This window comes from Ornithorhynchus anatinus, chromosome 12, assembly GCF_004115215.2.
Source record: "Ornithorhynchus anatinus isolate Pmale09 chromosome 12, mOrnAna1.pri.v4, whole genome shotgun sequence".
Classification (NCBI taxonomy): Eukaryota; Metazoa; Chordata; class Mammalia; order Monotremata; family Ornithorhynchidae; genus Ornithorhynchus; species Ornithorhynchus anatinus.
In genome coordinates, this window is record NC_041739.1 from 54,044,657 (window position 1) to 54,070,426 (window position 25,770).

The following is a 25,770-nucleotide window of genomic DNA, read 5'->3' on the forward strand; positions in this document are numbered from 1 at the left end:
CCCGCCCCGCCTCCCCTCGGCCACGCCCCCGAGGACTCCTGACCAATGGCGAGACGGCTCCGCCCACCCCCGGGGGGAGGCGAGGCCAATAGGAGCCTCCCTTGGTTTCCTAGCAACGGCGTCCCCGCCCCGCCCCCCCCGTGCACATGCGCAGTCCCGGCCGCGAGAGGAGCAGGCGGCAGTTGGGCCCGTGGGAGCGAGGTTAGTGGTCGCTTTGGCGTCGTCTACATAGCCCCCCGTCTCCTTGGGCCCTGACCCGCCCCTAGAAAATAATAATAGTAATGTTGGTGTTTGTTAAGCGTTTACTACGTGCAGAGTACTGTTCTAAGCGCTGGGGGAGATCCAGGGTCATCAGGTTGTCCCACGTGAGGCTCCCAGGCTTCATCCCCATTTTACAGATGGGGGAACTGAGGCCCAGACTTGCCCACAGTCCCCCAGCTGACAAGGGGCAGAGTCGGGATAGAAAAGAGGGGACAGGGAAGTGGTCGTGTTACCTTTGACCTCCTGGGCCCCAGGCCTGGGTCCCTTGGCCCGAGCCCAGCGCTTAGAACAGTGCTGCGCACATAGTAAGCGCTTAACAAATACCAACATTATTATTCATTCATTCAATAGTATTGATTGAGCAACCAGTTTTAAGGATCTGTATCGATATGCTGGGGAGAGCACGTAAATATCGACGAGGTAGGGACGCAAGTGCATCCGACTTGTTGCCGACTTGTTCATTCCAAGCGCTTAGTACAGTGCTCTGCACATAGTAAGCGCTCAATCAATACTATTGAAATGAAAAGTGCATAGTGGATGCCAGGAGGAGGGCAAATAGGTAGTAATAACCAAGAAGGGATTATTGGAGATGTACTTTAGTAGGGAAATCCAATGAACTTGGAAACAAATTAAATCCCCAGGTTTGAATCGGTGTAATTCAACCTGGTCGTGTTACTTAGGAGTTATTTGCGCTTGCTGATAACTCCCTCTGCCTTATAGACAGGAAAAACTGTAACTCTGTAGTGAGTTATTGATGACCTAGACACTCAGCTTGGCTTTCTGGTTCCTAGTGAATACCCGCTAGACCTTGTCTGAATGGTCATATGGCTATTATAGAGCAGCGGATGAGTTAACCGGCCTTAAAATTATCTATAAGACTTTGGCCTTTGGGTGGTTTAAGACAATGTTAAGAAAATTATTTTCACTTTTTACCGAAGATTTGACCATGGTTTATGGCATTCAAAAGTTTCATTGTGAGGGTCCCCAGTAGAAACCCCCTTTCCTGATCGAACTGCTTCCGATCATTTTATCTTTTCGGGGTAACGCAGTATTTGCCAACCTCTTCAGTAAAACGAGTTTCTGACTCAAAATTCAGGCCAAGTGGATGAAGCATAAAAGCCCTAAAAGTAATCCATCAGTCAATGGTATTTATTGATCACTTATTGTATGCAGAGCACTATACTAAACACTTGGGAGAGTACAACAGAATAACTTCTAAGACTATTACTTCCCCCTGTTATTTTGCTGCAATATACTGAGGGAGTCAAAGTTAGCCGACAGCATTGGCAGCTGGTTTTAATACAGAACGAATCCTTTCCTGGAAGATTATTTCTCATCCATACTTGGTGATTTGAGTCCTGGGATGCCTGAAATATGGATATTTGAAGCTTGAAGAGCCTACCTAGAGACCAAGGCAGGCCCATAACAAAAGTATGTGAGTTATGGTCATAGAGGACTGGCTTCCTAGACCAGACTCTCTTGCTCTGGAAGTTACTAGCTCTGAGACTGTGGACCTAACTTTTGTTGTTGTTGTTGCTCGAACAGAAAAAAAATCTTTCTCAGCATAATAACTAATGATAGTTGTGGTATTTGTTTAGCGCTTACTATATGCCAAGCACCGTACTAAGCACTGAGGTATATTCAAGATAATCAGGCCTCGCATAAATAAGGTCACAATCTAAGTAGGATCCTTAAACAGCATGGCGTAGCGGATAGTAGGTGGTAAAGCACGGGCCTTGGAGTCAGAAGGTCTTGGGTTCTAATCTCGGCTCCGCCAATTGCCTGCTGTGTGACCTTGGGCAAGTCACCTCACTTCTGCATGTCTCATGTGTAAAATGAGGATCGAGACTGTGAGCCCCACGAGGGACAGGGGCCGGGTCCAACCTGCTTTTCTTGTATCCACCCCACCGCTTAGTACAGTGCCGAGCACACAGTAAGTTCTTAACAGATACCATAATTATTATTATTATTGAATCCCTATTTTGCAGATGAGGAAACTGAGGCACAGAGAAGTTAAGTGACTTGCCCCAGGTCACAGAGCAAATGGCAGAGCTGGCATTAGAATGCAAGTCCTCTGACTCCCAGGCCCATGTACTTTTCGTTAGACTGTATTGCTTTTCATCAAGGGAAGAGATGCCTGGAGAGACGAGGTCCTCTGACATAGGAGCCATATTATATGTAATATTGTTACGGTATTTACTTATTATATAGAGTTTTTATAGTTGCAGCATGCTCTCAAATCACACTTAAATATTCTCACATCTCCCCCGAAGGTAAGAGAGTTCAGGTCCATTTGAGGAGAATGCTCAATTTACCATTTACTTCATAGAATGACAGAGGCCATTCAATTCCTCCCCTTGTTCATTCTATTTTAATTTAATTTTAACTTGTTTTTTAAAAAGGAGCTGCCGATTGTCAGTAGCTGAATTCTTCGGGCCTAAATTTACTCCCCAATTCTCATTAGGCACTCTGGGGTGAGCATTAACAACTGTGGCTTGTACCCCTATGCAAACGCTATAGCCATGCCCTAAATATCATCCTAGTGGCCTGAAGGAGTTAATTCTCCTAAAGTGCCTAAATGATGACCATGGAGTAACCCTTGTCATTGGAGGAATAAGACTCAAAATGTCCAAGTCTTTCTTAATAGAGCACTTTGTTCGGTGAGTCTAGACATGGATTTGGAGAGCAAAATGAAAGGCTCTTCTGATGTTGTTTCAGTGGCGCAGTCTGACTCTGGCATTCCATTACACACTTTGAAAGCTCAAGAAAACAATGTCTAAGCTGGCAAGTGCTGTCACTGGGATTCCCGTAATGAAAACGGCAAACTGTGGAAAAAGTTGGTGCCGATACTTAGCGTGACAAGTATCAGCATCCATCAGGACTGTGCCAAGAAGAGTCACCAGGGACACTGAGGCTCTTTGAAACCGTTTATCCCACAGGCCTCTGTTCTGAGCCTTTCCTCTCTCCTCCTCTTGCTCAACCCTTTTGAATATGGGGAAAGCTTTTGTTTTAAATTGTGTCATTTCTTATTTTACTTTAATTACAGGCAAATGTAGAAAATAACCTCTTTGCCTTGCAGGGATTCTTTGGGGGATGTAGATAATGGAGGAACTCCAAATTTCAATTGGACCCAGAACTAACTGATCCTTTTTTTCAGTTGAGATTTAAGATGGCTTCAACTGCTGGAATACAGCATCTTTGGCTTTTTCTTCAGGCAGGTTTTAGGATGCAGTTTGCTTCTGAAGTAGAGATTTATCCTGTGTGATCTGCACTTGCTAATCTGCCATTTAGGTGAAGGAGCTCTTATTTAATAAAAGAGAGGAGAAGAAATTGTCAAAACCTGTTATAGTATATTGAGTCAGAAGTGTATTTTGGGAAGCATTTCCAATTTAGGTGTGGTTTCATTGTTCAAGGTAAAAAGAATACATTGTTTATTCATCAAAAAAGTATTTCCCAAAATTAATACGTATTGGCATTTGTTAAAAAGATTTTGAGTTCACTGACTCTCAGAGTTTGAGTTGGTTAGTGAGTCCGGAGAACCTTTTTTTGCAGCTTGTTTGATCATTATGAACCAACATACAACTGCTAGATACAGTCACGCCCCCAAAGATATGATTTCTGGAAGACCCTTTGCTTCCTACAAACCCTTGAGAATATATCGGTCTCCTAAATAATAGTTAGGAAGCTGGTCACCTGCTCAAAAAATCAACACTTATCTAATCAGTTAATCAAAGTCATGCATTTACTTCTTGTATGGTCAGTAGTGTATGTCTTTGATTTTTGTTCACAGGGTAGAATTTACTTTTGCATGTTGGTCACTGTCAGTTTGTCTGTTTTCGATTTTAAACTGCTGGAGGGAAGGAGCGTTTGTTTAACTTGGTAAAGTACAGCACCCAGCAAAACCATTTGTGCCATTTGAGGACAATGACTTCCCCTGCCAGTGACTTTTCTTAAGGAGACCGACCCTGGCTCGGGCCTCTCCTCTCTCCCTGTCTTGCCAATGAGGCATCAGTTGAGTGGCCATGAGAGCGTCTCAGCAGGGGCCCAGAAGGAGGTGACACTAGATCTCAGTAACTAGAAATTTTCATTTTGTGAACAAAACCTGTGTGCTTGGAATTGTAGTTCAAAACTGCTTCAGCACTTTCCAAGATGCAGCGTTATTCCCCTTCGAGTCATTGCAATAGAGGCAAGCTTCCAGTAGGCTTGAATAGCGACCCCAGCACTGGGCTTAGATTGTAAGCTTCTTGGGGTCAAGGAATATGCCTTGCCCTTCTCTGGCACTTTTCCAAACGCTTAGCGCAGTGACTTGCACTTAGATCCTCAGCACGTGCCATCATTACTACTCTTGTCCTGTAGACCTTTTACAATGCTCTGCACACAGTAAGCGTTCAATAAATACCACTGACTGGTGAATTAATTTAATTCCTTGAGGACGAAATCAGAGAAAGAGCCAAAATTTATAGGCTGTCGGCTACTGCTCCTTGAAATTCTCCCCGATAGATCGGAATCCAAAATAATTTATGACTTTTAAATCTTGGTAGATTTGGTGGACTTGGAAGAGAAATCAGGGCTCCCGCAATCTGTTATGTTTATTGAGCACCTACTGTGTGCAGGGCACTGTATTAAGCCCTGGGAGAGTATAGTGGAATTAGTAGACATGATCCCGGCCATCAAAAAGCATTTAGTCTAATGCGGAACTATTAAATAGATTACAGATGGGGAAGAGTGAAAGAGAATAAAGATATGTACCTGAGTGCTATGGATAAGGGAATACCCGAGGGTTTATTTGGTGGGGCAGTGCTAAAGTGGAAGTTGGTGAAAAAATAAGGTGGAAAGGTCAATCAATCTATCAACCAATGGTATTTATTGAGCGCTAACTGTGTGCAGAGCACTGTACTAGAAGCTTGGGAGAGTATAATATCTCCTAAGCTTTTAGTGCTGTGCTCTGCACACAGTAAGCATTCAGTAATTACGAATGACTGATTGATGGATTGATACAAGTGAGTAGGTAGACACAGTCCTTGCCCATAGGGAGCTTTTGAGATTAATGCTAAGGAGGCATTTTAAATTGTTATTCCTTTGGGAGGAGAAGAACACACATTATTCTTCCAAAAATGGAAAGGTACATTGGCTACAACCCATGTTACTAATACTTGCAAAGTTTTTTTAAAAATGTAAATATCTTTTGGCCCAGCACTGGTAATGACTTTAGGTCTTACTGGACCAGCTTTTATTTCCCCTTTAGGCTGTTTGGGAGTTTTTCACATGTTGTTTCATACAGGATTCTTTAGAATGTTTTGGTTCTTGGGAGAATTGTTTTCAATTTGTGTTGTCCTCTCCCATAGGCAGTACATTTCTTGGAACCAAGGTCCTTTTCTGTTTCTGTTTTTGGTATATTTTCCTCAATGTTCAGTTGGATAAGTGGTTTTAAAAGGTTGCTTGTTTCAAATGCCAATTTTTCTTTTCCTGTTGTATAGCTTCAGCATTCTCAAAGTGTACATGGCAGAAACCCTTCAGAAAAACCCCACCTTTGTTCACTCTGTTTGCACCTTTTAATAAATGATATGATTTCTTGCCAAGTGTAAATCAAAGGGCAGTCGGTCCCCTCCTGAAGTGGGTTGTCAGGTTTAGATTGTTTTGCTGGGGAATTAGGGACAATATGCATCTTTCTGAATAGCACACGGAATATTGTCGGAAGAAACAGTTGCAAAGTGGTTTAGTGGATAGAGCACAGGCCTGGGCGTCAGAGGGACCTGGGTTCTAATTCTGGTTCCACCACGTCTGCTGTGTGACCTTGGGCAAGTCACATAACTTCTCTGGGCCTCAGTTACCTCATCTGTAAAATGGGGGTTAAGAATGTGAGCCCCATGTGGGACTGGAACTGTGTCCAATCTGATTAACTTGCATCTACCCCAGTGCTTAGAACAGTGGTTGGCACATAGTAAGTGCTGAACAAGTACCATAATTACTATTATGTACCATGGGTCAAGATGTGAGTGCCGCAGGACACTTAACATGGGCTCTTTCGAGATCGCAAGGGGCCCTGCTTTATAGGAGAATGAACGGGTTTTTTTTTTAATCATGCAGAATTTGTGATTTGTGGCTTGTCATTCAGTAAGTGTCAAGATAATAACCCTTTATTTTATTTGCAGGTGCAATCAGTTCTTCCACACTATTGGTTTTCATTACACAATTTGGATAGAGCACCTTTGAAGAATTAAGACATGCTCTTCACACAACATGCATGTGTCTGGATAGAATGCGACTTACAAGCCTAAAAGTAGCTGCCGCATCAGGAGATAGAGTTGTGCATAGCTGCGAGGTGTCAGTCGAGGTGCAGGTTCTGTAATGCAGTTTTTCTGTGACACGAGGTCTGAGAACGCAACCCTTGCGTTGCAGGAGTACCGATTGAATCGCTCAGGCTCATGGCCTTCGGGGTGATAAACAGAAGGCGGCATAATGGACTTCAGCAGCTTTCGTCGTTAGCAGCAACAGGTAGAACTTTCCTCGGGCCAGTAAAGTCCTCAAAGTTTATTGTAGATGAAAGCACATTGGAGAGTGTCCTCACCTGCTCAGTCGTCAGGCTTCTTGAGAGTTTGGATTTAACCAGTGCCGTGGGACAGCTTCTTAACGAAACGGTCCAGGCCCAGAACAGCACATATGGAACTGGGACCAGTACCTTGTTGTTTCTGGCTGGGGCCTGGAGCAACGCGGCCCTGGAATGCCTCCGGCAAGACATTCCCGCCCCCGTGATCGTGGCAGTGATGTCGGAGGGACTCCGCTCCTGCAGTGAAGAAATAAGATCCCTTCAGGTGACTGTACGAGATGTGCGGAGCAATGTGGAATCCACAGAGAGAAGGCCAGTTCTCCAAACACCCAGCAGAGTTCCGATGCTTCTTGGACCCACGGTTACAGACCGTAGTTTGTCAGAGAAAGGGACCCAGGCAGGGGAGTCTTCCCCACAGCCACCGGCCACTTGCAGTTTTGACAGACTGCGGAAAACCCCTTGCAGGACTTCACACTTGCTCCTTCAGAGTGGTGCCGGGGATAAAGAAGTCTGTGCTGAAAGCAATTTCCAAAGTGCAGGGAGGACGTTGCTCCCAGACCTTTCCAGAAGGAAACCAAGACTAACTCACAGTAGACACTTTAGCAGGGAAACTCACCGCCGTCATCCGACTTACCAACCAGACGGACCTCTAGAGCCACACAGCGGGGCGGCAACCAGCTTTAGTGACTGTGATGATCTGGGGCAGCTTGCAGCGGCTCTTAGCCACGGAGACCAAGGCAGTATGAAATTAGCGGAAGCAGCGGTCAGATGCCAACGCGGGGCTGTGGCGGTGAGGCCCGGAGGCGGCACCAGACCGTTTTCATTTGACATTTCACGCATTGTCACCTGCTGTTTGCCCGGTGCCCCGGAGTCCCGGTCTTGTGTCCGTTCAGGATTCGGGACACTAGTGTCGACTGCTGTCGCGGCAGCGATTATGAGGCTTCGGGGTCGGCTTCTCCGGGTCGTCCTCTTGGACGGCGACCTCACCGAGAGTTACCGCCACCTGGGGTTTAATCGGTCTGGAAACGTGAAGACTGTTTGGGAAAGCGGGAGGCGGCACCAGGACAGCGCAGAGCCGTGGACCAACCGGGCGCTGGAAGTACTACTACATTACAGTGTGAACCTAGTTCTGGTACGAGGTGGTATCTGTGAAACTCTGATGGAAAGGTGTCTGTCCAGTGACCAAGTGATCATTGGCTCGGTGGCTCAGAATGTGTTGCAGGCTTTTGCGGAGGTAACGGGAGGCTTGGTGGTGTCTTATATCACACAGGTGGGTCCGGAGTGCGTGGGCAGCGGCGTCTGCGTGCACCTCTGGAGGACGGAGTCAGTGGCCGTGGAGGAATGGGGTGGCAGGGTGGCCGCCTTGTTCACGGCCGAAGGGATTTCTCTGGTAACCGTGGTGCTCGGGGGTCCCGTCACAGCCCAGATGCAAACCAAGGAAGATCGGTTCTGGACCTGCACTCACCGCCTCCACTGGGCTCTGGTCGATCAGAAGGTCTTCCTCGGAGGTGGGGCGGTTGAGTTCTTGTGCCTTAGTCACCTGCAGGAGCTTGAAGAGCGGTCTTTGAGAAACGGAGACCAACACAATTTGGGATGGCGTCCTAATGCTTCCTCCTGGCAGGCCTCATCCATAGCCCTGTATAGGCCTGTCGTGCTCAGATCACTGGCAAATGGGTGGCACGATTACCTCACAGCTATCATGTGTAACGCAGCTAGTTTCCCCTCTGAGTTTGAAGCCCGCACGTTCATCGACCACCATCTCCAAAAAGCCACGGGCCACAGGTCTCCATTATCTTACGTTCGGAGTCATTACGGCCAGCTGATTAGCGGAGCGTTTCAATCTGGGATTCTGGGTGAACTGGGGGAGCTGGGGAGGGTTTACGACAACGTCACCCCAAAGTTGGAAGCCTGGCGCAGAGCCCTGGACTTGGTGCTCTTGGTGCTCCAGACCGACACAGAAATTATCTCCGGGCTTGAGAGCGCACAATTAAATTCACCGGCGTCGGTGGAATTTTTGTTCTTGTAGTTTTGCCTGATTATAAGCCCTTGGAAAATAGTTATTTGTAAAGAGTCCATCCCATATCAGAATCCAGGACCCTCTCCAAAGAATCTTTAAGAAAACAAACGATCCAGAGGAAAACAATCCACATCTTCAGTTGGACCTGGAAGTGAGAAGGAAGAGTAGGTACTTTTTTTGGGGGGGTGAGGGGGAGAGACGGTGCTTCTTAAAAAGAAACTATCGACATTAAGGACAGAATCTCAGGATGTTAAAAGAACTCAGCCTCAGCACAGAGGCTGAGTTACTTTGGCAGAATTCCTGAAAAATGCAAGCACTTTCCCAGGACTTTGGTTAAGGGAAAAAACGAAATACTTCCAGGTAGCAATGTGGTCTCTAGGGTAGCTAACTGGAAGGCTATTATTGCTGAGGCACTGGAACAGGAAGAGGAATTTGATTTTTAAGCTCATTTGGATGGGAAAAAATACATTCATGCAGGATGTCAAGTAAAAGGAATTGCTGTTCATCATCATCTTCCACATAGCTTTGCGGCGTCTTGCCGAGACCGTGGGTTCAACCTCATTGTGTCTTCTTTGTGCAAGGCTGAATAGCCTGGAAATGTAGATGGGTGGTCGAAGTGGTGCTTGCTGGCAGGGAATCATTGGGGCCTTAGAGGGAAGAATCCAGGTCTGGGAGTGAGAGGACCTGACTTCTCATCTCGGTTCTGTCACTTACCTGCTGGGTGGCCTTGAGTAAGGCACATAAGTTTTCCGGACCGCAGTTTCTTCATCTGTAAAATGGAGATTCAATACCTGTTTTTTTAATATCATTATTATTATTACTGCTCCTACTACTACTAATAATTATATTTAAGTGCTTACTGTGTGTCAAGCACTGGGAAAGATATAAGTTAAGTAGGTTGGATGGTCCCTGTCCCACTTGGGGCTCACAGTCTAAGTAGGAGGGCGAAACAGGTGTCAAATCCTGATTTTTCAGTTGAGGAAACAGGCACAGAGAAGTTAAGCACTTACCCAAGGTCACAATGCAAGACATTGGCAGGGCTGAGATTGGAACCTAGGTCCTCTGACTCCCAGGCCCATGCTCTTTCCCCTATGACTTCCTGCTTCTCCCTGCTACTTAGACAGAGAGCCTCTACCTAATTGTCTTGTATCTACCCCAGCACTTAGTAGAGTGCTTGGCACATAATGAATGCTAAACAGATACCAAAGTTATTATTACTATTAGGGAAGGGGAGCACATTTTTCGCCTGTGTTAGTCTTTTGCCTATGGTTGCACCCAAAAATGCCTAAAGCTTCTGAAGAGTGTATCGACTTTTAGTAAAATGCCAATTACTAAATTCATTTTCAGCAGTGTTCATAGTAAAAGTGTTCAGTCAATTCTCAGCCATTCGGAAGAGAGGAATCTGTTTACTGATTACCCAAACGGTGACTTTCCTACCCTCCTCTGTTCTCAGAGTAGTGCTGCTCAGTCCGCCGATGCTGATTGAAAACAAAAATTCCCATCGTCACATCCCCCTACTGTTGTCTGGATAGCAAACTGTTAAGCCCCAGCAACAATCGGTGGAACTTCTTCCAGTTGTTAAGTTTGGCCTGGTGCGGAAATGGGCACTTGCAGAAACTTTGCCCAGTGCAACCTCAAAATAGAAAAAATATGATTTCAGTGATTCATCGATCACATTTATTGTGCACTCTCTGTGTGCAGAGTACTGTACTAAGAGCTGGGGGGAGTATGGTATAACAGAGTTGGTAGACATGTTCCCTGCTCAAAACAAGCTTTAGAGTCTAGAGGGGAAGACAGACATAAGTATAAATAAATTACAGATATGTGCATAAGTGCTGTGGGACTGAGGAAGGGGTGAAAAAATGGGAACAGATCCAAGTGTAAGGGTGATGCAGAAGGGAGTGGGAGAAGAGGAAATGAGGGTTTAGTCAGGGGAGGCCTCGTGGAGAAGATGTGCCTTCAGGAAGGCTTGGAAGGTGGGAAGAGTAATTGGCTGTGGGATAGAAGGAGGTAGGGCATTCCAGACCAGTGGCAGGACGTAGGCGAGAGGTCGGCAGCTAGATAGATGATAGCAAGGTACAAGACTTCAAAAGCATCCAAGCAGCTATTTTGTGAGGGAACTGCTAATAAACTATTTTAAAATGAAGCATACTTTGTCTCTTTTTTGGTATTGTTACCTCTTGGCTTTTTTTTTAACTCATTTACACTCATTCGATATTGGAAAGTATTTCTTCTGCAGAGTATGTACCACAAAATGCTGTATTTGGAGAAGAATGAGGATGTCCATTTGGTAAGCCCTAATTACAACTTTCTGTGATTGGGTAATAGCATCATATGTCTCTGATTTTATTGTTGATTAATTTCCTATCATATCGTCCTGTAATACTCTCGTCTCTGTGGCCAAAATAATGTGAAACGGCTGAAATTGAAAGCAGTGGAAGTCTGGAAACTTGGCCTTGATTTCTGGGAAAAAGCATTCTTGATCTCCGGGTTGCTGCTGAAACTTTTACTTAGAGCAGTTGGGATTGATTGATGCTAACAATCCAGAGGAAACATGCATTTCCATCAAAATTTGCACTTAACCAAGTTGTCATCTTTTGGGAGAATGTGAAGGAGTTGCCTGTTCCCAGTTGACTTTGGGGATTCAGTGTCCTTAAAAAAGAAAGCAGTGTGTGATTTATCTGAGGGAAGGCCAAGCTGGGGAGCAAATCTTGGCAGAGGTGAGATGAGCAAATGCAGTTATTAAGTTTCACATATGTATATACAATACGTATTTTGCACTAAAAGCCAAAAAGAAAAATAGAAGTTTCTCTCTTGTCCCACACACTTCTTGTTATACTCCCTCATCCCACTTGGACTTCTTCAAGAGCATGGGACTGGGAGTCTGAAGGTCGTGGGTTCTAATCCCAGCTCCGCCACTTGTCTGTGTGACCCTGGGCAAGTCACTTCACTTCTCTGTGCCTCAGTTACCTCATCTGTAAAATGGGGATTGAGCCTGTGAGCCCCACGTGGGACAGGGACTGTGTCCAACCCAATTTGCTTGTATTCATCCCAGTGCTTAGTAAAGTGCCTGGCACATAGTGAACGCTTAACAAATACCATAATTATCATTATTATTATTACCAGTTGCTTTTGAACTACTTAAATTTCTCATATGAACTTGAATTTTAAAACAGGGAAATGTGATATGCCTTTCGTGTATGTCTTTATCTTTTGGAGTCTGTGTTCCTTGTTGTCTGTCTCTGTGGTCACAGCAGAGCTTGATGTGTTTTGCAGATGATATGTAAATCAAGGATTATTCACGGATTATCTGTCGCCAAGGACTCCAGGATCTTTCAGCAAGAGAAGCAAGGGGGGCTTAGTCTTCTGCGTTCTCTGGATCCATTTTTGAGTAGTATGCAGTCGGGGTGGCGGGAGGGAAGTGGAAAGGGAGGCAGCAGGCAAGGCAGAACATTAAACTGGTGGAGGCGACGAGAGCTGTTCCGTTCACCGTGAAGAGAAGGGAACCCCACGCATCCAAATTGGCACTAATTTTATTGGTGTCCTGCCTCGGACCACTTCGGTTTCCTTCCTTCCTCCCCTGTTTGTGGTCTTGATACAACCTGGGTCAGTGTCAACTGAACAACAGTCATAAGTCATGGCTCTGTGGTTAATGGACGCAGTTTACAGGATGAGACTACCCACTTAGTACCTGCTTTGAGCGGGAAGGTATTTGTGGCCTATGACTTAACCATTTTCTCATTATGCTCCAGAATATCCCATGGATTTAGGATTATGCTGTTTTTCACAGAAAGCTTTCTTAAAAGCAATCCATTTGGGTGAAATGTTTGGAATGTCCTAAACAAATATCCCTAGAGACACCCTATATTTCCATTTTTAATTGAAGAAATGTTTCTCTTTTCCTCTGTGCTCACACTCCTTCCATCTGGTGGTAAAATAGGGTGGCTTTTTTGGTGGGTGTAAAGTCTTTCAGGCATCCGTATTCTTCTGAATGTGAACATAGGGTATTTTGAACAATGCCACGATTGTCCCAGGAAGCTGCAATCACTGCTAAATCTCTGTCACTGAACCAATAGCAACAGTGCCTAGTTTCACTACCACTCCTGTCTCCTTCCCATTCATTGTCATATTTATTGAGCTCTTACTCTGTGCATAGTACTGTACTAAGTGCTTGGAAAGTACAGTTGAGCAGTGAAGGGACAATCCCTGCCAACACCGGGCTCCATTCAGGCACATCTCATAGACCATGACCAGGTTTTGTCTTATTTTCGTTGACTTGGTAAAGTCTCTAGTGACTAATGTTTTACCACCTTCCTAAATCGTCAGAAAGCCTTTAAATCAATATACTATCACTCCTCTCTGGATCCCCTTGTAATCTAAATTTCTGTCACATTGCCCTCTCTCGGTTCGCTTTCTACTTCACGATCTACTAGATGGTACGCTCCTTCAGGCCAGGGATCATGGCTACCAACTCTACCGTTTTCTCCTGAGAGTTTAGGACAGTACCAGTAACTGTTCAGTAAACATGATTGATTGATACCTCCATGAACCTCCTTCAGCAGATCTGCCCACCTTCTTTCCATCTAACGCCCCCCCCAAATTAGTTGCTGAGATAACTGCTCTTTTCTTTTTATTTTCCTTCTAAGTTGGAGCTCTCATCCACGGTCATGACTCTTGTTCCTACCTTTGTCCTCCTGATCTCTCTCCGCTTTCTCCAGTTGCACATCTTATATCTCTTGGATTTCCTGACACCACTTTAGACAGAACATCGTAAAAACCGACTTCCTCCCAATCGATCCATCAATAGTATTTGGTTAGGGCTTACTCGGGGCTGAGCACTGTACTAAGTAGTATAATAGAATTAGTAAACATGATCCCTGCTCTCAAGAGGCTTTCAGTCTAGTGGGGAGATGGACCCTAATAATTTTTGGCTAGGAAGAGGGAATAAAGGGTTATGTTGATGAGTTATATCATAGCAGGCAGAGAGAGCCAAAGTCTCTCTCTAAAATAAAGCCGGTTATCTCAAGTCGACGCAGAAAGTTGCCTGAGGGAGACAAATTCAACCCCAAAGGGGAAACTCTTCTTGCTTTTGGTCGGTAGGTGGCAAACTTCCACCTGATTTAATCTTCCATCGCTGAATTTGAAAGCTAAACCTTGTGTTTTTGGAAGAGTTGAGGCCATTTTGATAACAAATTACTAGCACTAATAAGTAAACTTCTCCTAGGGAGTTCAGCCTAGAAGAAAATTGACTTTCCAAGGTCATTATCCCTTTCATTTCAGTTGTCCTCGGATGTCTGTGGGCCTTTCTTCTCCGATGGCAGAAGTGCTGTTCATTCTCACATTGCTCTTCAGGAAAGGTGAAACTGTAAAGAACAGACATTCAGATCCCACTCATCCTTTTAGGTAAGTTAGTAAGTTACTGAAGCCTCGGTTGACACCTCAGTCCAGATGATGAACAGAGTATGTTTGTGTGGTCTCTGCCTGTGCTTTTTACATGCTTAGGTGAATATTAGGAGAACGCCCATCTGCACCCTTGGGCCTCTGCCCTCTTGCCCCCAATCAGTGGTATTTTTTCAGCATTTATGGTGTCCAGAGTATTATGCTAAGTGTTTGGGAGAGTACAGTGTAACAGTTGCCAAGACATGTCTCCTGCCCACAAGTAACTTACAGTCGTGAGTGTTCTACAGTCTACAATACTTACGGATATGTACATTAGTGCTGGGGGAGGAGGATAGTGTGAATATCAAGTACTCAGAGGACACAGATCCAAGTGCAAGAGCAACACAGGAGGGAAAGGGAGCAAGGGAAGTGATTTAGAAGGAGAAGGCAGCATGGAGATGAGATTTTAATAAGGGTTTGAAGAGTCAGTATCGGGCCTCCTGTTCCTTCAGCAGTGCCGACCCTTCCCTTCTTCCTCCATTCCACTCCCCTCTGCCCCAGATCCTGCTCTTCCCTCCTAAGTGGTTCAGCTTTCCCATCCAGTCACCCATGGGAGCTACCTCTGAGCCGATGAGAGCGCTCGGCAGTGACCCTGACGGAAGCAACGTCAATGTTCCGTGCATATATCGAGATGGCACTATACCCCTCCCGGGAATTTGGTAAGCCCTCTTGCTTTCCTCTGTTACCACAAAGATCTCATTTAGAGGACTACAGCAGAAAATATACCCCCTAGAAGTGATCCTGCTGACTGACAGGGTACAGCTAAGGCTGGCTTCAGAAGATGGTGGCAGAAGTATCCAACCCAAGTTGGCAGTGGTGCCTTGGGGACAGGGGCCGGGGGTGGATTGCAATGGCTAAAAAATGGGGGAACCTCTGTAGGTTTAGAGACTAATATATGATGTCATCACTTGACATAAATCAATGACATCATATGAAAAAGGAGGGGACAGGAGGTACTTCTTGCCCCTTTGATAAATAATAATAATAATAATAATGTTGGTATTTGTTAAGCGCTTACTATGTGCAGAGCACAACATGGCCTAGTGGAGAGAGCATGGGCCTGGGAGTCAGAAGGAACCTGGATTCTAATCCCGGCTCTACCACTTGTGTGCTGTGTGACCTTGGGCAAGTCACTCCACTTCTTTATACCTCAGTTCCCTCATCTGCAAAATAAGGATTGGATACCTATTATCCCTCCTATTTAGACTAAAAAACCCCATGTGATAAGCTTGCATCTACCCCAGCACATATTAGAGTGCTTGGCACAGAGTAAGCACTTAACAAATACCGCAGTTATTATTATTGTATTTCCCTATCTCAGAGCCTGGGTCCAGCTGACTCAGTACAACAGCTTCTCCATCTTTTCAGTCATTCCATCAGTCAAATCAGTGGTATTTATTGAAATTCCTTTCTTGTATCTAGACTCTACCAAGAGATGCATAGTGCTTCAAGAACTAAAGAACTGTTTAATTCAGGACAAACCCCCAGGAGAGCCTTAATTACTTCTAACTGGGATTGATTTTGCTCTGACAGCAACCCAGCCCTCTGGCCTCAAAATCCAACATGGAATGTGGGGAATGATGAGGGCAGGGAGGCGCTTGCCTGGGCCAGGGTAAATGATGCTGTGATCCCAGCCCTGAACAACTTGTATTCCTAATGTGTTTGTGCATGTCTGGGCATAAAACCTCGGACATTCTGGAATAGAAAACCCTCGCTCAGACCTAGGATTACTTCTCTGCCTCATTCCTTGCTTTGGGGGATGTTTCCTTTCCCCTTTTCCTTTGCCATTTTTCTTGGCTGTTTTTGCGCTGCAAGTCAACTTTTCCAGCGCGTCTTACCTGATGAGGTAAAGAAGATTCTTTGTCCACCGTTTCCAGGGGGCGAAGAGTAAGTCGGACATCTCGCAGTCTGCCGACATCACAGAGAGCAGGCCTTCTGTCTAAAAAAAGGAGACCAGCTTCCTGTCTAAACCTCAGGACGGGAGGTGGCTTACAGCTGCAGGGTGACACACTTCCCAATAGGTTTCCACTCGGCAGTAAACAGTGAGTGAAAAGCAGGGAGTCCTACGAATCCTAACACATCCTTTCTTACGGTTCCAATGAGGGGCAGAAATGAAGTCATATCGTTTTAGCTCAGGCTTCCACATGCTTATCTAGAGAGGTGCTTTCACTGGGGGAAAGCTGAGCTGCATCAGATATTTTTCTCCAGATTGAAAAGCATTGTGCTAGTTCATTCTGCAGTGTGGCTTGGTAGCTCGTTTGAGTCTGAAGGCCTGGAGTCCAGGTCTGGACTCCTTCTAACTAAGTAGAGCTTTGCATCCAGATGTAAAGGGAAAAAGAGGAAAACCCAGGAGGGTCCAGGGAGGAGCAAAAAAATGGGGAAGGGAAATAGGTTCAAAGAGGAAAGCCGAACATCAATTAGGGCTGTAGAGCGGGGCGGGAGGGGGCGGGGACTGGGGAGAAAGGGAAGGCTGAAAGGTGGTTAATGATAGAAGCATGCAAGTGACCACGGTTTCTGACTCTACAGAAGATCAAATAAGAAGGAAATAGGTTTGAATTGCAGTATGAGTGATTTGGATAGATAGAATGGAGCCCTTTCTGATTGTGCAGGTGTTCGCACCCTGGGAGTAGCTTCACTTCCCCTGAGAAATTTGATCTAATGGCTGGTTTAGCATTCTGCTGCCTGGAGGCTGGGCCTTAACTAGTTGACACTATTGAGGTCTCTAACATGAGACGCCCTGACTACTGTGTATTTTCTCTATTATAATAGACTTAATGTAATGCCGGCCACGATATTAATGCAGCCATCTTATCTTGTTCTTATTTTTAAGGTTGATTTTGTCACCCTCAATTCCACCAGGATAATTTCCTAAGTAATTAGTTTTAAAAGGCTAAGAAACCTCCCTTGATACTTTACTTAAGCTCCGCCACTGGGATAATTTCCCAAGTAATTACTTTTAAAACACTAAGAAAACTCCCTTGGTGCCCTACTTCAGCTCCACCATTTGGCTGCTGTGTGACCTTGGGCAAGTCACTGAACTTCTGCGCCTTAGTGTCCTCACGTGTAAAATGAGGTTAAAATCCTTGATCTCCCTCTATTTTAGAGTGTGAACTCCATGTGGTCCAGGCTTTGGATCTGATCTGCTTACCTTGAATTTACCCCCTTACTACAATGCTCAGTTCCTAGTAAGCGCTGAATAAATACCGCAGATAGAGCACAGGCCTGGGAGTCAGATGGACATGGGTTCTAATCCCAGCTCTGCCACTTGTCTGCTCTGTGACCTTGGGCAACTCACTTCATTTCTCTGTGCTTCGGTTCCCTCATCTGTACAGTGGAGATTAAGATTGTGAGCCCCATGTCAGACAAGGGACTGTGTCCAACCCGATTAGCTCGTATCTACCCCAGCGCTTAGAACAGTGTCTAGCACATAGTAAGCGCTTAACAAATACTATTATTTTATTTTATTACTGTTATATTGTTTTCTTTACTGGCTGTTTCATGTTACCAAACTCAACCTCCTCATAGAAATAGCCCTCCAACCACATACCATGTATCAACATATTCTTTCTGATAAACAATCAATCATATTTATCAAAATTTATTCGTAGCAGAGCACTGGACTAAGTGCATGGGAGAGTACAATACAAAAGAGTTGGTAGACACATTTCCTGCCCACGGGAAGCTTTTAATCTAGGCAGGGAGATGCTCCTACATCAACCCCAGTCGTTAGTTCAGTACCTGACAGATAGTAAACAGATTTTGTCCTGCTGGTTGGTTTTGTTTATTCTGTGCAAATCCACCCTCGTACAGTGGTCATCATGCTTTATCTTCTCGTGGCCTAACTAAAGGTCTGGCTGCTTCATTCTTAGAATCTATTTCCCATCATTCCTACTACCCATAAGCTTGGAGATGCCATTAAGAGAAAAGAAAGGGCTTTTAGGTGAATTTTATACTCCTTTACTCTCTTTGCCTGCACCGGCAGCATGTCACCTAAATCAGTCCATCAATCTGATATTTATTAAGTGCTTACTGTACTGTACTAAGCGCTTGGAAGAATGCAAAAGAGTAAGTAGACATGATCCCTGCCTGCAAGGAGTTTGCAATCTAGTGGGGAGCTTGGAAGGAACTTACAATCTGCCAGATAAGTGAGAGGAAGTCTCTAGTTCACCATATAAAACCAAGTATTAGGAGTTCTGGAAAGAGTCATGTGGGAAAACAGGCAGGTTTAGAGGGAATAGAGCCAATTAGGGACAATCACTTGTAGTTACAATAATTATAATTGTGCTATTTGAGAGCTTACTATGTGCCAAGCACTATACTAATCACTGCGGTAGAAGGTAATCGAGACACACATGGGGCTCACATTTCAAGTAGGAGGGAGAACAGTATTTCTGTACATAGCAACACTAACTCATAAACACCTCCTTCTTCCTCCGATCAGTAAACTATTTTAATGTCTATCACCCCTTCTAGATTAAAAGATCTCCCCAGCAAAGACTGTGTCCTCTAACTCCATTGTTCTCTCCAGAGCATTTAGTACAGTGCTTTGTACACAGTAGGGACCCTAAATGCAAATGATTGACTAGGAAGGAAATTCAGATAAATTCTTCAGGAAAGGTAATCTTTTCAGGAGAATTGATGCTAATGCTAATTGATGCTAGAGAAGCAGCATGGCTCAGTGGAAAGAGCCCGAGCTTGGGAGTCAGGGTCATGGGTCAGGGTCATGCTGTGAGCCCATTGTTGGGTAGGGATTGTCTCTATCTGTTGCCGAATTGTACTTTCCAAGTGCTTAGTACAGTGGTCTGCACACAGCAAGCTCTCAGTAAATACGATTGAATGAATGTATATTGAAGAGGTAATTTAGGGATTATGCTATTGACAAATCTCTCTCCTAGGAAACCTCACTCTAAGGAAAATTTACATTGCAGTATTCATTCCTTGTCCACTGCACAACCATTTTCCCAATCCCAAACCCATTCTGCCCAGACAGACCCAGTTGGTCAGAAGGACGTTCCCTAACTCCCCAGGAAGTGTTTATGTACAAATGTGAAACGAAGGCACGCTTTCAGAAGGATCTGAATGAACTCCTCAGATTAAACAAAACCTCAAGCCCCCATCTTTCTGGGTATTCAACCTCTTGATCAAATAGGTAACAATTTTCTAGAGTCAGGCTAAAATGAAAATACTGTGCTATCCACTACTAATTGAAAACTCTCAGGAGAGGAGAATCATCCTGACAAGAGCCTGAACAAAGGAAAGAGTGGGTTGGAAAGCCTAAAAACTTCCCCTGAACACAACCTTTTTTTTCTTTCCAGAGCAATGTCCAGTAATGCAAAACAGATGGGAAGAAGCAAGAAGCCCAGAAACCTCCTTCACGATTTTGATCCTACAGCCTCCTTGGATCCTAGCCAACCTCCGGAGATGAGATAGAGATGAGGGATATGCATGCAGAAGAAACCAGACAGCCTGCAACCTGAGTGTTAATGGGAAATGAAAACTCTTTTCTTGAGAGGTTATCCTAAACTCCTCTAAGACAGGTGTGGCTCACATGTATAAAACTGGGGGTCCTAACTCAGCTGCTTTCTGCTACCATGTGGTGGCTGAACAGCACTGCCATCAGCCAGCTGGAGGGCGATTCTGTTTTGCGTCACCCCCACCTCCTCAGTAAAACCTCTGGATATGAAATAGACTCGGTGTCCGGATTGCCGTGGGGGCGTCCAAACAAAACCAAGGTGAATCATCCACTCCGGGGGAGGCTCCAGGAACCCAAGACGAAGAGGATTTGTAGCAGAGGGTGAAGAGAGGTCACCTCCAACCAAACTGAGGGGTACTGGAGGGGCCCCCAAATATTGCTGCACTGGATGCCTGAAAGGGAGGCAGCGTCTGGGCCAGCCCAAGAATGACCCTGACCCACAGCCTGGTGGCAGCCAGCCTGACTCCGGGGGACTTGGTCCCAGAGCCCCCAGTGGGAGAGCTTCTTCCAAAGCAGAGGCTGACCCTCAGCCTGGGATCACAACAACCTTCAGAGGTCAGTAAACCAGAATTTCCATTACCATTAGCATCAACAGCTGGATAGAAACCTGGGGGTAGCTAGCTCCCCCCTGGGCTCCATGCCCTCTGTTCTGGTCATTATCTGGGGAACAGGGTTACAGGCCTCAAAACCCCTTCTGTGATAGGTCCAGCTCTCACAGCCATAAAGAAGCTTGAACACCTCAGCCATGTAAACTTTCAGTTTGGTATGAAACTTGATACCCTCTGGATGCCAAATTTCAGGTCGTATATATGAAATGATAACTATGAGGCAAGTGCCGGGCTAAGTGTTTGGAAAGTTAGAAGTTAACCAGATCAGGCACTGTCCCTTTACCACATGGGATTCTGAATTTTTTACAGGTGAGGAAACTGAGGTCAAGGCAGGGTGACTTGACCAAGCTGTCACTTTAAGCCAGATACAGAGCTGGGATTAGAAACCAGTCTCCTGACTCCCAGTTCTGTGCATTTTTCACTGGGCCTGCTAACTTGCCAAACCCTATCTGGCAATTTCTGAAGACCTAGTTTTTAGTTCTTTCTTTATGATACTTGTTAGCACTTACTAGGTGGCAGGCATTATACAAAGCACTGGGTTTGCACAGAGTACATGTCCCACGTGGGGCTCACAATCTTAGCCCCTATTGTACAGATGAGTTAACTGAGGCACAGAGAAGTGAAGTGACTTGCCCAAGGTCATACAGCACACAAATTGCAGAGCCAGGATTAGAATTTATGTCCTTCTGATTCCCAGGCCTGTACTCTATCCACTAGGCCACGTTGTTTCTGACTTAGCTGATAGGCCAGTTCTTGGTCTGTGTTGGCATCATTTGTGGGTAATTTACCCAAGTTGCAAAGTGAAGTGTCAACATTAATTTCTTTGCTTCATTGGAAGTAGTTGCTTGTGTCTTGGGCTTTCTAGTCTGGTACAGAAAGCCTGGTTGACTTCAAGTTTATTACCAGCCTCTAACACTGTGCCAACGATGAAAAGATTTATCATCACGTATGTGTTTCCTTATGCCTCCAGCATTCGGTCACCAACACAGAGCAGTCCTAGGTGACCACCTCAGAACCTTTGATAAAGCTCATAATCTGTTGGTAGAAGAGTTTCACTGTGGATTGGAAGTAGATTCTAATACCAGCATCCAAGTTTCTTCTGGTACCCTCAAGCAAGGCAGCAAAGAATTGGTTGAATAGGTTTAACTTTGTTACTCCACTTGTTTTATTCCATAGGTTAGTTGGGAAGAAGTCTGAAAAGTTTCCACTCAATCCTACCAAATTTATAGGCTCTCCCACGATGGTGAATGTTGAGGGTGGCTAACTTTGCTTAATAGTTGCCAAACTACAAGTCTGTTGGTGATGTCAGGTCTGCAAATAATAATGAAAAATAATAATAACAAATAATTATGGGATTTGTTAAGGGCTTACTATGTGCCAAGCACTGTTCTATGAACTGGGGTGGATACGAGTTAATCAGGTTGAACACAGTCCCTGTCCCACATGGGGCTCACAGTCTAAGTAGGAGGAACAACAGGTATCAAGTTTCCATTTTACAGATGAGGAAACTGAGGCATTCATAAGTTAAGCGATTTGTCCAAGGTCACATAGGCAAGTGGCGAAGCCAGCATTGAAACCTGGGTCCCCTGACTCCCAATTCTGTTCTTCTTTGCACTAAGCCACGTGGCTTCCGTAATATAGTACAGAGCCCATTGTATTGCTCTCTGTGTCTTCTATGTTGCTCAAATCAGGTCTGGGGGCTATGTTTTGGCCTGAACACAAGTGGTGGAACCGGGATTAGAACCCATGACCTTCTGACTCCCAGGCCTGTGCTCTATCTACTATGCCATGCTGCTTCTCAGAATACAGTGACCTGACCAGCTTGTGGATGACCACCTCTTCTCCAGGCCAAGCTGACTGCATCCACACAAAGGTAGGGTCAGTGACTGGATGGCTCTACCAAATGGTGCTGGGGAAACGTGCTTATCAGCCATTGGTATTTATTGAGCGCTTACTATGTGCAGGACACTGTGCTAAGCACTTGGGAGAGTTCAGTTCAACAGAGCTGGTAGTTATGTTCCCCGCCCGCCCCGCCCCATAAGTGGAACAGTGTAATGAGAGAAATATATTAAAATAAATTTTGAATACGCATATGTGATATGGGGTTGAAGGTGGGGTGAATAGCGAGTGCTTAAGGGGTACAGATCCAAGTGAATAGGGCTGCAGAAGGGAGAGGGAGTAGGGGAAATGAGGATTAAGTCAAGGAAAGCCTCTTGGAGATCTTTTATAATCAGGCTTCGAAGGTGGGGAGAGTTGTAGTCTTTAGTATGTGAAGGGGAGGGGAGTTCCAGGTCGGAGGGAGGACATGTGTAAGGGGTCGGTAGTGAGACAGATGAGCTCCAAATACAGTGAGTAGGTTGGTGTTAAAAGAGCAAAGTGTGTGGGCTGGGTTGTAGTAGGAGATCAGTGAGGTAATTAAGAGCTGATTAAGTACTTTAAAGCTGATGACAAGAAGTTTCTGTTTAATGTGGAGGTGGATGAACAACTACTGGAGGTTCTTGAGGAATGGGGAGTGTTGGTTTGAATGTTTATTTAGAAAAATGATCTGGCAACAAAGTGAAGTAAAGACTGGAGTGGGGATAGAGACAGGAGGCAGGGAGGTCAGGGAGGGCCTGGGACAAGGCGGGATAAGGTAAGCCTTTGCCTCAGTGTAGTAGCATAGCAGAATGGGTAGAGAGGAAAGGATGGATTTTAGCGATGTTGTGAAGGTAAAACTGACAAGATTGGTGATAATTGATGTCAAATGAGAGAGATGAGTCGAAGATAATGCCAAGGTAACAGGCTTGTGAGATGGAGGATAGTGATGTTGTCTATAGTGATGGGAAAAGCAGGGGTAGGACAGAGTTTGGGTGGGAAGATAGTGACTTCTGTTTTAGACATATTCAGTTTGAGTTATCGGTGGAAAATCCAAGTACACATGTCCTGAAGCCAGGAGGAAATGTGAGAAATGTTCCTGTAAAGAAGGAGCGAGATCATGGCTGGAAAGGGAGATTTCGGAATTATCTGCGTAGGGATGGTAGTTGAAGCCATCCCATGGGAGTGAATAAATTCTCCAAGGGAATGAGTGTAGGTAGGGAATAGAAGGGGACTCAGAAGGAGCCACTGAAAAAGACTAAAAAAGAGCGGCCAGAGAAATAGGAAGAGAACCAGGAGAGGGCAGTGTCAGTGAAGCCACGGTTAGATGACATTTCCGGGGGACGTGGGTGGTCAGGTCACAGGGTCAAAGGCAGCTAAGAGAACGAGGATGATGAGAATGGAGTAGAGGCCATTGGATTTGGCAAGAAGGTCATGGGTGACCTTATAGTTTTCATGGAGTGAAGGAGGCAGAAGCAAGATTGGAGAGGGTAAAGGAGAGAATTAGAGGAGAGGAAGTGGAGGCCATGGGTGTAGACAACTCAAGGAGTTTGGAGGGGGAATGGTAGTAGGAAGATGGGGTGATAACTGGAGGGAGCCTTGGAGTCAAGGGAGGGTTTATTAGGCTAGGGGAAATATGACCAGCAATGTGGCTTAGTTGATAGAGCGTGGGCCTGGGAGTCAAAAAGACTTGGGTTCTAATCCTGGCTCCACCACTTGTCTGCTGTGAGACCTTGGGCAAGTCACAACTTCTCTGTGCCTCAGTTACCTCAGCTGTAAAACGGGAATTAATGCTTTGAGCCCCATGTGGGACAAGGACTCCGTCCAACCTGATTTCTTTGTATCCACCCAGTGCTTCGTACAGTGCCTGGCACATAATAAGCACTTAACAAATACCATCATTATTATTATTACCCTGGCTCCACCATTTGCCTACTGTGTAACTTTGGATAAGTCACTTAACTTCTCTGTTCCTCTGTTTCCTCATCTGTAAAATAGGGATTCAGTGCCTGTTCTTACTGCTACTTAGTCTATGGGCCCTATGTGGGACAGGGACAGTATATGAACAGATTCACTTGTGTCTACTGCAGCACTTAGAACAGTGTTTCATTCATTCATTCAATAGTATTTATTGAGCACTTACTGTGTGCAGAGCACTGTACTAAGTGCTTGGAAAGTACAGTTTGGCAACAGAGACAATCCCTACCCAGCAACGGGCTCATAGTCTAGAAGTGTTTGACACATAGTAAGTGCTTAACAAATAAAATAATGATAATAATAATAATGAGCATGTTTGAAAGCAGTGTGGAAGTAACTATTGGAAAGTGAGCAGTTGAGGATGGGAAGAAGGGAGAAGACTTGTTTAGATTGGTGTGAAGGGATGGGGCTGGAAGCACAGGTGGAGGGCTGTAGATTTTGAGAAGAGGTGGGAGATGGCCTCTTGAGATACTGTTGGGAAAAACAGGAGTGTCAAAGACAAGCCAGGAGGAGGGAGGGAGCCAGAAAAGAGCAGAGGAGAGTTTAGATCCGAGTGTAAAGTTTGAAGATCACAACTCTGAAGAGGCCACTTTTCAGGCGAGAGGGTTTCTGGAGCCCATCTGGAAAAGCCCCCGGGTGCCACAAAATTATCTGGATCTTATCCAGAAAACCCCAACCCCAAAGAACTGTCAAGTGGAAGGTTTGGAGCAGATGTGGAAGCTTCATATTTCTTTATAGTCACATTCATTCTCTTTCTTCCCTCCCCCCACTAGATCATAAGCTCCTTGAGGGCAGGGATTGTGCCTGGTAGTGCTATTGTACCATCCCAGGTTAGATAGTGTTCCTGGTATGTGGGGGGAAAAGCCTGAATATTTTTACCCACTGTTAAAATGTCTTGACGAACATGACCAGCTGGGTCCACTGAACTGGCAGAGAATAAGATGCTGACTTGTTTTTTTAAGCTTTGGAAGAAGTTATACTATTTAACTCCATCCTATTATAGTGAAAATGTTTTAGAAGCCATGAGCAAAAGAGAGTGAGAACGAGAATTGGTCTAAAGTTTTTGTTATTTAAGAATTTAACTTTTTCGGCTAAAGGAATTCTGGAATGTCTCAATTTTCTTTTCCCTCATGCAGAATAATCTTCCATGTGTAAGCACTGTCTCATATCCTGGTAATTGTGGGCCCTAGTGAACACTCCTCATATCATATGTCCTTTATTAATGTTGGCCCTCGAGATAAAACCGGCAATCCAGAGGGTTACATAGCCCACAGTGTTTTAGGGGGGAAAAAAAGCTCTTTGCCAATTCAAGGAGATCCAAAAACCTGAGCAATAATGCTTCCTCGAGGAGGAAGGAGAGATTTTATTCAGATGGGAGCATTAAGTAATGTGAATGAATGCTAACTGAAATTTGCAACAAGTTAGTCCAGCTCTGAAACCACGTAGGTCTATTCGTGTGTATTCTTGTCATAAATATTTACCCCTCTTATCTTCCAGATAAAATTAAAATCCAAACAATGGATCCCTTGTTTGGATGTGATTGTGAACTGTAGAATTTTTATATTGCTGAGATCATTATCAAAAGAGGGACATA

At 45.0% G+C, this 25,770-nt stretch overlaps 1 protein-coding gene and 1 long non-coding RNA gene across 4 annotated transcripts in view; both read left to right on the forward strand.

The window, feature by feature from the left end:
- The first annotated feature begins 144 nt into the window (after window positions 1-144).
- BBS12 (Bardet-Biedl syndrome 12) lies at window positions 145-9,655 on the forward strand. Its single transcript, XM_029076750.1, has 2 exons — window positions 145-201; window positions 6,414-9,655. Exon 2 carries the CDS (start codon window positions 6,687-6,689, stop codon window positions 8,832-8,834), a length of 2,148 nt encoding a protein of 715 aa, XP_028932583.1. The 5' UTR covers window positions 145-201; window positions 6,414-6,686; the 3' UTR covers window positions 8,835-9,655.
- Window positions 9,656-13,680: 4,025 nt separating this feature from the next.
- Window positions 13,681-25,770, forward strand: part of LOC114815532 — a 28,392-nt gene continuing 16,302 nt past the window's right edge. For 2 of the 3 annotated variants that reach the window (XR_003763322.2, XR_003763319.1), the window contains exons 1-3: window positions 13,681-14,228; window positions 19,580-20,292; window positions 22,037-22,218. This is a non-coding gene — a long non-coding RNA (uncharacterized LOC114815532). Of the gene's footprint in view, window positions 14,229-14,765; window positions 14,924-19,579; window positions 20,293-22,036; window positions 22,219-25,770 lie in introns of all 3 variants that reach the window. The other variant, XR_003763320.2, reaches the window with a different exon arrangement.

What these genes read in the sequence shown, in the direction of transcription:
- BBS12 (XM_029076750.1), top strand. Translation starts at nt 6,687, where the DNA reads ATGGCCTTCGGGGTGATAAACAGAAGGCGGCATAATGGACTTCAGCAG.